General features: G+C 34.4%; 1 protein-coding gene across 3 annotated transcripts in view; it reads left to right on the forward strand.

Moving 5' to 3' along the window:
- The window catches only part of ATRNL1 (attractin like 1), a 488877-nt gene that overhangs the window by 131912 nt on the left and 343562 nt on the right, over positions 1 to 13403 (forward strand). For all 3 annotated transcript variants that reach the window (XM_014959493.1, XM_014959476.1, XM_014959485.1), the window contains exon 20: positions 7440 to 7533. In XM_014959493.1, the coding sequence (XP_014814979.1) occupies positions 7440 to 7533 (94 nt within the window). The remainder of the gene's footprint in view (positions 1 to 7439; positions 7534 to 13403) is intronic.

The raw sequence follows: 13403 nt of genomic DNA on the forward strand, positions 1-13403 counted from the left end.
GCATAATTAATTGTAAATTAAAAGCAAAAACTCAACTATAGCTAGGAACCTTTTTATAGATACATTTGTATTCCATAACCTACTTCTACTAGAGTAATCCTAGGTAAAAGACTCGGAGTTATACTTCGAGTAAAATGTCCTTGTCACACTGAGTTTAGATGTCTGTAACCTTATGGGAGGACAAAAAAAAACAACCCACACAAAAAAACAACTGTTGAAAGCAACATACCTCATGGTTAACCTCCAGAGGGAGATCACTTGGGTGGCTGTGGGACTTCATAAGGTTTTGACAGGATATTCTGTGATTCTGTGATCTGTTTGGTATATTTAATCTTTTTGATGATTTTCCCAAACTACATACAGAATATTTATAAATCTGCTCTCAAGCACTGAAAACCCCAAATCTTTAAGTTAGTGCTTAATTCCCTAAATTTGATTTACTTAATAAATGAGGATGTATGCTCATTGCGAAGGGATCCCCACAGTGGGATGGGGAGAGCATAGGAGGAGCAAAAGTGAGAAAACTCATGGGTTGAGGTAAAGACAGTGTAACAAGGGAAACAAAAAAAGGGGAAAAAACCAAACAAAGTGAAGGCAGTCACTCACCACCTTCCTACAAGTAGACTGATGCCCAGCTAGTCTCTGAGTGATGGCTGTCTCCCAGACCACTATTACCATCTTAACCTGAGAACAGAGAGTTCAGGCATCCTTTAGTTGATCACCACTTACTACTTCTATAGATATTGAAGAGATACAGCAGGTTGATTTATATTATATACCTTTATCTCTGTGCTTATTTTATCTTTTTGCAAGGATTAATGACAATTCTATTGCTTCCACTGATGTGGTGATCAAGTCCTCCTGCATGTTATTGTGTAACATAGTTTTTGGCACTGATGAATGAGTTGCTGTTGCTGTGCATTCTTATTTTTCTGTTTTTCAGGTTTACATGCTATAAATTTAACGAGTATTTATAAAATGTATTTCTGATGTGCTGAGCTGTGCATCACGATGTTCACCTTGTAAAGTCTCTTGTTTCCGAAAGATGTTCCCAAAGAAGATAGGCAGGGCATGATTTAGAAACTCTCAGCTGGCCAGAAATATATTGGTGTTGTCTGCCTCTTAGAAGCAGACGTATTTTACCTTGTATTGAAAGAGATGTCAGGAGCTCGATTAGCCACAGTGTGTAGCTGAGAAGATCCATCCTTCGATCACAGGTTGGCGGTTGTAAATTGAAGGTGACATTTTCTAAAATCACTGGTACTTGATCCTCAAATAAACATTTGACTGCAGCCAGAATCATATTCTCCCAAATAAAAAAAAGTGTTTGTAATTTCTGAGTCTACCCTTCTAGATATTTCTAGGTGCTGAGAAGTTCTCATTCTCTCTTGTTACTGCAACCACTCATGACTTCCCTATTAGTCTCATAGTTTTAAATGCAGAGACATCTGCAGTCAGTCAGAAATTCCACTATCTCTCTCTGTAAATCTTGAAAATCCCACAAATACGTCTCCTCACAAATGGTCAGTCTGACATGTTAACATGCAGCATGGTATCTGCCATCATTGACAGCAGTATTACAGCCTAAAATAATTAAATTTCCTTTTATTTTTTTACTTAATTTCGGTGTGTGTCCATCGGTTTAAATCAGATCAGAGACTGCACATCAATCAGAGAATTGTGCCAGGGCCTCCCACTGTACCAGGGGACCATGGAGTTACCTGTTTGAATCCTTCAACATCAATATGCCACCAGGACAGAAGAGTCAGGATGTGGTCATTGTGCATGGAAATGGTCATCCCTTTCGCAAAGGGGTCTTGGAACCACCCTACAGGCTATTGAGAAAAGAGCTTTTGAAGCATCAAGAAACTGCTTTTCTGACTGGTGGAACGAAGATTCTCAAAAAAACCTCTTGTAATGCCATTTCTGTTTGATTGCAGTTGATTTTCTGAGTGGTAAATGCAACGCCTTACAATTGCAGGCCACATTCGTTATATTAGGAAAAAAAAAAGCTTCACTCACAACTGAATGCATTAAAAATCAGTCGTATTTTGTACCTCCTAATGGCTAACTCAGGGAAATTATTTGCTGACTTCTTTACATTTTGTGGTGTTTTTGTCTGATAAATTGTGTAAGGCATTTCTCTTCTTTGGGCTTTTACTCTGAATGACCAAATACACACAAATAGTTGCAATCACCAGTTGCTGATTTCAGTTGTTTTTCACCTTAGATTGGAACTTTTTTGACGTTTGAAGCCGCTATGAATAGCTACTGAGTGGTTTTAAATTGTTTTGCTTTTTGTACTGCCTTATAATAATCTTTGATTATTTTTTTTTCTGTTATAATTTAGGAAGTTATACATTTGCATAGAGAGAAGGGAAAAATAGCAGTGTTTTGATGAAAGGAGCCTTTTGGCCAAAATTTTCAAGTTGAGAAACTGCTGTCTTTTTAAGAAAATTTAAAAAGCCACAATTTAAAAAAAAAAATGTGCTAAGCCTCTGGTATCTGAAAAAGTAATCTTAAATGCATCTCTTATTGGACATGCAAAGACGAAGGCATGTAAAATCATCAGTTTGTGTTTTTCCTTTAAAAACGAACACAAACAACAAATCCCACTGTTTTAGTTTTTACTAAATCTAGTGAAATTTTTAATCTGCCAGATCTGAAATTAATTCTTTAAGCAATTCTAATTTTATCTTATGTTTTCATGTGAGAGGCCTCTTCACAAAGAAGAAAACTAAGAGTAATTTAAGGAATAATATTTTAATCTAGTAGTTATGTGAAAGAAGCATCACTTTAAATGCTTGCATGCTTAAAGGACTGTGCTGTACATCAGATACAGAATTTAGTTTTTGACTTGAACTCACAAAACCTGCAGCTGAACCCACTGTAAAATTTGTAGGCTATTTATTTCCTAATAACATATCATATTATATTTAAAAATGAAAACAACAAGTGGAAAGAATGGAAAGGAAACTGATAAGTAGGACATGTTAAATTTATCTCCAAGTAAAGTGCTCTTAATAATGTTTTCGCATGAAATTTTTTAGTTTTATATGTTTAAAGTAAGTCTAAAAGTTTCAGTTTTTCATGCAGATTTATATGGAGAAAATAAAATTGATGATACTTGGAGTTCTCATGGAAATGTTTTGGTTTGGCATGGTTTTTTGGTAGAAAATACATTATTCTTGAATGATCCTGAAAGCAAGATATAAAAATTCTGTACTATGGTTCAGTATTGACATGAAAGAATCAGGCACAACAAGACTCTTGTTAATTGTTCAAGATTCTATTCAGTTCATAACAAGAAAAAAATACCTTGTCTTTCAGTGTTAATCTTCTTGTTTCTTTTTCATTATCTAATTGTATAAAACAAAATTATGGTTTTCCAAGCTGTCTTTGTAATGTTAGTCATTGATGTTTAAAGACAGATTTAGTATGATTGCTTGAGAGGAATTTATTACAAACAAACAGAAATCAGTTCACTTTTCAGGATGAACACTTTAAACAGAAGAAATAATGAAGTACAAACACTGCAGAGCTATTTTGCCAAAGTATAAAAACAGTTTAAGAATAAATACAAGCCTTTAAATGGAGAAGTTTGTCATAGGATTGTGCTGGTCTAACCAAAGTAAATTTTGTTTTCTGCAACAGAAATACAGCCTGTTTGTTGGTTTCCAGATTTGTTTTGGGTTTTTTAGAATAAATAACGTACTTCAGGAATGTATGTGTCAGTCCAAAAGCGAAGGAAACTTCACTTGTGATTTCCAGGTTGTTTGACTGAGTGACACAGTCTTGCTTTCTAGGAAAAAAGTAATTGCCTTACTAGTAGTCTTAGGTCATGGTCAAGTGAAATTGTCTGTATTTTGCTCTGACTATAAATTCCAGAAAAAAAAAAGTTAAAATGACATTCAGGCTTGGGTGAATTGCTTTTTTGGAATTGGAAGTGTCTATGGACAAGAGCATTTCTGTAACCACCAGGTGAGCCTCTAAAATGCTGAGGAAGAGCAGAGGGCGGGCTGAAATGCTTTCTGAGAGAACAAATTTGGTGCTTGTTGAAAAAATTGTGATGCTGTGAGGAGTGTCAGATTTTACAAAAATGGCTGTCTGGGTGATTTGGCATATTTGCCTTTTCCAGAACAAATTTATATATAATATTGATCTGGTAAAATGATTCCCTAATTTTTATTAATATTGGGAATAGCTGACCTTGCGTTAAATGATACATGCATGATATATTTGATTTGGGTGGTTTACAGAATTCCTCTATATCCAGAGGTCCCTTCCAACCCTGTATCATTCTGTGATTCTGTCATTATCTGTCTTGAAGGCTGAATGGATGTATTTCCTATAAAAGTAATTTTTGAATGCTAGAAGAGCATCAGGAGCTTCCAGATGACTGTACTTTTCTAGGAAAATAAGTGACTAGACAGTTTTGTAATATTACTAATGAAGAAAATTGTTTCAGAAGGGCAATTCTTACATGAGTAGACTAATGGATTATATAAGTGAACATTTACAGTGAAATTGAGCGTTACACTGTTATATCTAATCTATGTTTATTCTTGCTATTTCTTACTTAGCCCATGTCTCCTTTTTAAGAGACACATACAATTTACATATTTTTTTATATAACATATATGTGTTTTGATGTGTATGGGTTTTTTTTGTATTTTATTTTTTTAATACAACTTATGACTTGCACATTACCAAAATTAAGGCAGTGCATCTCAATATTTAATAGTTTTCTCATAGCTTTCCTTTTAAAAAAAATGAGCAAGGTGTCTTCAAGGAATTATCTAGCAGCTACTGGTTTAGTAATCTTTGAAGTAAGCAAACATATTAAGTTAAAGTACCATTTGTAGTGAGCTCTGTTTGAGAGAAAAATTGCTCTTGTAGCTATACATTGGAGATGGGGGCTAAGCAATAAGTGTTTCTAAATTCAATTGTCTAAAATGCATACTTTGTGGAAAAAGCGATGGGTATTCTTTTGTTGTCAGCATCAGCAAGTACATTTATATGCTGAGCTAGCAACTCAGAATCAATCATGCTGTGGATTTATTATTTAATAAATTCTATAGGGTTGTGATTTTACAGCATGGTTTTACTCTACTGGATTATATTGTATTCATATAATCTTGCTGTTCTACTTGCAATCTGCATGTTGTAAAAAGGGTAGTGTGTGAACTGCTATTTCCCTAAAATAGAGTAGAAATTGCCAGGGTTGTGTGGTGGTAGGTTTTTTGTTTGGTCGTTGTTGTTGGTTTTGGTTTTTTTAAGCTCTAATGTCATTATTTCAGTTAATATGTAAAAATTGCATGATAAAAATAGATAAAAAATTATATAGTTTAGGCAGATTTATGATTGTAAACCATAGGTTGATTATTTCCTTAACGTAGCTAAAGATTGATTAAATGTTTGCATGGTAGTTACGTATTTAAAATTTTTGGTTTTGTTTTTGTTTTTTTTTAAAAAAAAGCATATGTGCATGGTGTAAACCCAAGTTGGAGAGGAGAACATACAGTAGTATGGGAAGCCTCTTGAAGTTGGGCTGAACTCACTGTTTCTGTCCATATGAGCAGCACATACAGGTGCACTTACAGCACTGCAGTAGGTCACCCTCACAGTAAAAAAGTGTTTTCTTCTGTTTTGATGGAATTTCTTGAGTTTTAATTTGTGGCCATTGCCTCTTGTTCTGTCAGTGGGCGCTATTAAGAATCTGGTTCCCTCCCATCAGGTATTTAAACACTTTGATAAGATCCCCCTGGGACTTCTCTTCTCCAGGCTGAATCCCAGCTCTCTCAGCCTCTCCAACTAGAAAAGATGCTCCAGTCCCTTAATCACCTTTGTGGTCGCCTTCTGTTTTGGTTTCGTTCCTGTGAAACTGAGTTCATGGACACGGAGTATATACAAAGCAAAGCCTGGTAGGAGGGGGATGACTGGGAAATTTGTTGCAAAAGTCCACTCATTATCTGCGCTAAAATACTTGATATTAATGAGATGTTACCATTAAATATTGCCAGGCAATCTGGGGGATTATTTCCAGCATCTACAGAGGATTGAATTGCTAAAATGTATCTACACCTAGAACATAAAAGTGATTGGAACTCATTATTAAAGCTCAGCCTGGAGGCAGTTTGTATAAATTCCTGTACTTAACTCACGTTTCTCAGTCATGATGGGACTGAATGAATGTTTCCAAAATGCTGTATCTAATGTTTCTGGTCGTATTTGCAAGAAGAATTTTTGCAGTTTATATGTTTTTTTAAATGTACGTATCATATAGTTGATATAAATTTTGAAATTTGATTTGAAGAATGTACACATGTATGTATGGGCAGGAATTTGCAATATGAAATAAAGTCACCATCAGAGTTGTACAATATATTTTGAAGTAAAATCTATCTCTGTGTCTATATTCTGTGCCTGAAGTTTTCACACACAAAATTATGACAATTATAATTGTCATCTTTTCTTGTATCTTAAAGTGAAATATGGGCATCAATAACAAGTTTTTCTGTGTTTCGTGTACTGCAATTTATTTTGGAGGGTGTGAGGCTAATGATAATTCTTGCCTAATAGAAGGTTCTGAAATCCATCAGAAACTGGCATTTATTTTGATTATGTTTGTCCTATAATTAAAAAATTGTGTGAATTATGAAATAGAGAATGACACAAGTACTTCCCCATGAGAGAAAAGGAGCCATGGTATACTGTCAATCTCTGTTGTATCCTGGAGGAGTGACTATCTCATTGCAGATAGATTACATTGCCTGCAATTTACTTACTATTATTTAAAGTCAGTAATGTTTTGGGATGCAGATTTTCACTCTGTTTTTTTTTTTTCCTTTTTTTTTTCTTTTTTTTTTCTTTCTTTATGAAAGACAAAAGAGTTTTTAAAGGTGCCTGTTTTTTTACTTCTGGGATACTGTTGTGGACTATAACTGTAGTATTAACTCTGCCTTTGTTCAAATGATTTCAAAGCTCTCTTTTTGTTTGCTTTTCTCAAGAGCAAGAGTTCCAGTTATATTAGACATTTTACCAAGGAGCTCCAATAATACTTTCTTTAATTAGACATTTGAAACTAATGGGATTTTGCCATTGGTCAGTATTTCACCTTTGTATAGAAAAGATGTATTGTTCATTATTTTCTGTATTGCGCAGTGAAATGGTAGACTGTAATGGCTATTCTCCAACTGCTATTATTTAAGGTGTGGAGGAAAACCCCTAATGACACATGCATTGTTCTTAACTCTGCAGAAAGTAAACTAAATGATGTGCTAGTGAAATGTTCATCTAAGAAACTTATAATTGAAGTAATAATATTTTTTTTTTAATACAGCTTGTAGGAAATGTGATTATGATGAAGTATTAAAATCTCTGAAAATTCCTTTAAACTATGGGTGAATAAATCTCACTCTTCTGTTTTGTTTTTATAGCTTGCACGTGCAGTGGACATGCAAATATTTGTCACATGCAAACAGGAAAATGTTTCTGCACAACTAAGGGCATCAAAGGAGACCAGTGTCAACTGTGAGTACAACTAAATGTAGCCCAAAGTTATCGCAGTTCATGCCTAGTTGTATAATCACTGTTTTCCTTTTTTTGTGTTTTGCTTTTGTAGCTGGATTTTGTGATTGACCTGATAATGTTTTAGTGATAAATCTGGTGTTCTCTGTGTTTCTCAAGAAATTGAATATTAATTAGTCTTTTGTTAGTAATATTTTTGCAGACACTACAGATTTTAAAAATATCCTGAAAAAAAAAAAAGTAGCTGGAGAATTACCTGTAGTTGTCTTCCTTTTTTTTAGGATTTTTAAAAGTTATTGTCAGTAAAAAACATCTGCAAAATTGATAACTATATTCAGTACCTTTGTCACATACCTTGATTAGAATCTATAGTGATTAGATTTTTAGCGTCTTGGAAACATATTAAGGTGCACAGAGTTTTAGACATTTTCCCATATCATTAAATATAGAAAAGATGGAAAGCATTTGCCGTGATGGAAACTAAAATTAGTGTATCTTGTTTTGTACTAGAAGAGCTTATTGTGTTTGGTTAGAGGAATAGTTCACAACACACTAAGGTTAACTAGAATTAACCTTATATTATATTATAGAGATGTTTCTTATATTTGGAGATGTTTCTTTCAGTTCTTTCTATCCTCTACACTGCATTATCCAATAGGAGCCTTATTCCTTTCACAATTATAGTTACTTTAAATTGTATCTGGCCCCAAAATTGTCTTAGTAATGTTGGTTGCAACTTGGGAAAAGCCATAAATACAGCTTATTCCTCTCCAGCAGGGGGAGGTGCCAGAAGGTAATGTTCTGCCTGCCACAAGGTGTATTTTTTCACTGGATTTGGGGATTCATCTTTGATACACTTAATTGAACTGGCTTGAATCCTACCCTTAACGCTTTGCTTGATAAATAGTCAAGAAACAAAAATGTCTGATGCAGAGGTGATGTGTGTATTCATGAGAGCACCACGCTGGCAGGGGTACTGTTGCAGTGGTACTTCTGGGACTTCTTGTCTAGCTAATTGGAGGCTCTCAGGATGAGATGTCCTAATCTTGGTTTCCCTAAATGATGAATTTTTATCATGAAAAAAACTGAAGAGTGAGAATACTTTTAAACTCTGAATTAAATCTTCACTGAGAAGCTATTTTTTCCTCTTTGTGTGTCCAAATACTAACTCAGTTCTAGAAGTCAATGAGAGGTTTGATTACCAGGGTGTTACAGACAAATGTTGATGCCATTCTACCTATTTACAAAGAATGGGGCAAGACAAGGGGTGCAGGGGGGGAAATCTACTCCTGTGTGTGTTGTAACACTTGAACTATGGGAAACAGTTTCTTTGCTCATAACTCCAATCCTCTACCAACTACCATTGAGCCTAAGGCACTCTTTATAGACCTTTTCCCCAGTCTGTATTTCACAAACCTATTTTGCTATTGCTTTCCCTTTGTCTCATGTCCATTTCATCATCGTTTTCTCGGCTCTGATTTGGAACTTTTGTCTCATATGATTGGTTGTGCTGCTCAGCTGTATCAGTCTGCTCTCCTGAGTTTATGTCTGTCATAAAAGGTTCTTTTATCCCGTTTACTGGACTAAAAAAGAAAAGGTTGTTCTGATGGTGGATTTTCTTGTCCTTGTCAAGAGTCACAGCAATTCCAAAAAATGGAGGAAATTTGACTTTTGAATTTTCCAGAGTATAGTTGAAATCGCAATTTCAGACTGAAATCCCTGGTTTTGTCCCATGTAATACATTCCCCTTTCCAGATTCTTACATAGACCAAAGGCTTATCTAGGACAAGCTGTTGTGTTAAAGCATTTGATATTCCAAATGGTTTCTTTTGGATGAAATAAACTCTGCAGAGCAGCCATTTTCAAATTGGTTTTGGCTGTGATCGCATTTCGGATTGTGAGCTTCACATCTGTTGGGTTCATAGACTCAAATATTAGCATAAAAATTGAATTTCTGCTCTTAAGTCCTTTCCTAACTCTGTTGTTTAAAAAAAAACTTTTTTTTAAAAAAGGCTATGTAGACTCTCCAGTTTATGACAGCACAAGTAGAAAGAGACCAGTTCCAGTTATAGACACTTGGAACATATTAGGAGGCTACCTAGGATAAAATCCAAATAATGAAAGCTCATTTTAAGATCACTGGATATCCTGAGGAAAGCTGATAACCATAGATTTAGAGTTTTAGTCCATGTCATCAGATGATACACTTAGGAGTTGTCATTTTACTCTGAAGCTTGGTTTGGGAGAGTGATCCATTCCTATATGGAAGTTTCAGTTGAATGTTGGCTTTTAGTTATTTCCCTTAGAACATCAGGAGATAAAGAATATAAAAAATAGGTCACTCCTGAATCAAGTTCTGTATTGCCATCTAATAGGTAAACTTTGTATCAATAATGCAAACTTGATCAGATTCGTATTTTGTTTTAAAAAATAGAAAACTATTTTCTCTGTAAAAATTATCCTTACATTCAAAACCTGGTTTGAAAATATCATATGATATTGTCAAAATACATACGCAGTCATTAAGGATTATTATAAATCAGCCAAATGCTTTACTTGCATTTATTACTTTACTAAATTCTGTATAAGTAATCTGTAACTTGATTCAAAGTGTGAATACTGTTCTCCATAGCTCTGGAAAAAAATTGGGTTTTGCCACTCGTTAGATAGCCTGTTGTGCAATCTCAGCAGCCAACCTATAACCCTGTGATTTCTGAAATAAGGATTTCTGTGAAAATTCCAGACTCTAGCTGTTCAGTGTGAAATTTAGATTTATATTCCTGTCAAGAATCCTATTGATTAGAAAGTCATAGCTGCAGGGTTGTATGTTATCTCCCTCCCTCCATCTCTTCTTCCTTCCTTCTGATGCTTTTATATCTGCCCATCAGGTGCAGTACACACCATGCCTTTGGGACACAGTTTTTAGGAAATCAGGGAAACTTTACAGCACTTCCCCCTACCCCTTGCTTGTTATTATTGCAGCTAGCTATTTATATTTTTATGCAGAATCATCTTTATTTTTTTAGTATTTTTTATTTACTTATAATTGCTTTAGTCTACCCATCTCTCAGTTATATTATTTTCTGATTTGTGCTGTTGGATAACAGGAAGCATAGTGGCATTTAAAATCAGTCTTCTAAAGCAGTGTTGAGCATATGTTTACATTCTGTTTTTCAGTGTTTCTTTAATGACACATGATAACATTTTTTCTAAAAAGAAATATTTTTATTTCCTCTGAGGTAGTTTCAGTTGGTAAAAAAATGTAACACTCTCCTAGTGAGGAGAAACTGATTAGAATGGTTTGATTAGTCAAAGTAACTAGACTGTAAAACAATAAAAATAGATACAAATAAAAATACTTATATTTTTTCCTTATTTTTAATAATGAAATATGCCATTGAAATAACAGGAAAATTGTATTACTTAAAAGGTATTTTTAGGTGAAAACTATTACTTTAAGGTAATTTTCTGTAATTTTCTGTAATATTTGATTTGCTAGCTTCTCATTTTATTCCCTCATAAAATTATGTCTACAGACATTTTAAAGTTTCCATAGGTTTCAGTGTATCTGTATGAGGGATTGTATACACGGATTTATTTTCAGGAAAAGGCCTAAGGAAATGTAAAGAATATGCTAAGGGGATGTTTCAAAGTTCATATTCTGATATTAAATGGACTTTTACTGGATACAACGAAGAAAAAGATGAAAATTACCGAATTAACTGATTCTATTCTATTAACTGATTCTATTTCTAATTCTTTGAGAAGTTTTAGTATGTCTGGCCTTTTTCAAGAGCCAGCCTTCACCTGGAGATGTGCCTGTAGTTTTTGTCATCCCTTGTAAATCGGTGTAAATCTGGGCAAATTTCAAGTTTCTGGAAAGGTTACAGGGTTACAAATACTTGGTGGAAATAAAGTTTCATAGGAAGTTTTTCAAATTGTCAGGTTTTACTGGATGTAATGTAACATTTATTGCACTCTACTTCCCAGTTACAGCCATTGCTGGAGTTTTGGGGGAAGGAAATCAATCTCTCCTGTTAAGTACTTTCCACTGTGGCAGATTTTAGGCTATTGGACTTGTCCCGTTGGTATTGAAACTGGATCTTTAACTGGCGGGCAGGTTAGATCTCACAGAATCATGGAATTGTCTAGGTTGGAAGGGACCTTTCGGATCATGGAGTCCAACCATCAACCTAACACTGACAAAACCGTCCCTCAGCGCCACATCTACCTGTCTTTTAAATCATGTCAGTGAATCCAAGTTCCGAGGCATAAATCGTAATAATAATTATTTTTATGTGGAGAACATCTGCGGTGGTGTGTAAAAAAAGATCCACCAGAAAACAATGTTAGAAGTGGGCAAAACCTGGGCTTCAGGACTTCTGTAATGGAGAACTGCTGGGTGGAACTAAACGATGGGGAAAATAAGTCCTCATTTTTAATACCATATTTCATATAGTTGGTAGGAGGATAAATTTAAGAGTATTAAATGTATGGATTTCCGGGTATCCTGGAATGAAACAGTAATGAAGAAATACTATTTTATTTATAAAAATATACACTTTATTTAGTTAAATCTTTGCTGTATGCAAGTTTAAAAAAGCAATTTAATAATGTAAGGCTCTGTGCATAAATAATAAGCACTTATTAATAGTCTGATTTACATAAGAATAAGATTTTAAAATATCCAGCTGTCCTCTTCTGCATAATTCCCCTTCATATAATAGTATAATTCCTCTTACCAGATGGAAAGGCAGGTAAAAATATACTGGGTTATGAGTCAAATTCACCATTCTGTTGATGTCACTGCAGCTTATTTGCTGATAGCAGAATAAAGCCGTTTCCTGTTGTTTCTTCTCAGAACTCTGCTTTCTGCTTTCCAGTAGGGGGAAAACTGAATGCAATCATATAACAAATTCACTTTATTAGAACTTTCTTTAGCAAAGACACACACACAAACCTAAAACAAACAAACAAAAACAACCCAGGGAGATTCTAATTGCTGAAAGTTTAATAAAAAAAGCTTCTATTGAAGAATTTCTTTTTCCTCATAGAGGGTGGAATCCATTTAATACTAGTTACCAGGGTGATCTCTGCTTTTCTAAAGTGAAGTTAAAAAGTATAACATTTAGTATTTTAAAATACTAGAGGAAACTGTTTTAATTTTTTTTTTTTGAGGATCTTTTTTTTCCTTTCTCTGTCATTTGGCCATATTCCACCATTAGTTTTACATATTTGGTTGTACTTGATATGAGTTGTTTTCTCCTTGTTCACGCTGCATCCATTCCTTGAGTTTTCCGTTTATCAGAACCCTTTGACGTGCCTGTAAATGTTACTCCACTAGCTATGATGCAAGAATTCCAGCAAAATCCAGCATGTGGATCTAGGTGGGTTTAGTGACTGCCTTTATTCTTATTAAGTGTCTGAAAATTTTAGCTTGCTCTGTAAGGATAGGTTCAAGCCCTCAGCTAGTTCTTGAAGAGCTAGATCGTTAAGTTGCTAAGGAGAACAATAAAATAAAACTCCAGCTTCAACATTAAATATATGTTGTAAATCTACTAATTTTCTGCTCTCTATGTAGTGATTATTGCCAGATCTATCAAGGGCTTGAGATACTCTTTTTTTTTTTCCTTTCCTTTAATTCATGTTTCTGTCATCAATCATTTTTGCTTAAATTGCAGCTTTCATTTAAACAATATGTCTAATATCAAAGCTTCAGAACATGACCCAAATGCACTCTAATGGCTTAAACACTCAGAAGGCACTTGAAACATTTCAGATAGGATTTTAATCTAAAATTTGAAGAAAAGTAATATTTCTGATTTGCCATGGGGCTTGTGCAGCCTTTTTTTTAAATAGGGTTTGGCAGTATT

This window comes from Calidris pugnax, unplaced genomic scaffold, assembly GCF_001431845.1.
Source record: "Calidris pugnax isolate Ruff unplaced genomic scaffold, ASM143184v1 scaffold4, whole genome shotgun sequence".
NCBI classification, from domain to species: domain Eukaryota; kingdom Metazoa; phylum Chordata; class Aves; order Charadriiformes; family Scolopacidae; genus Calidris; species Calidris pugnax.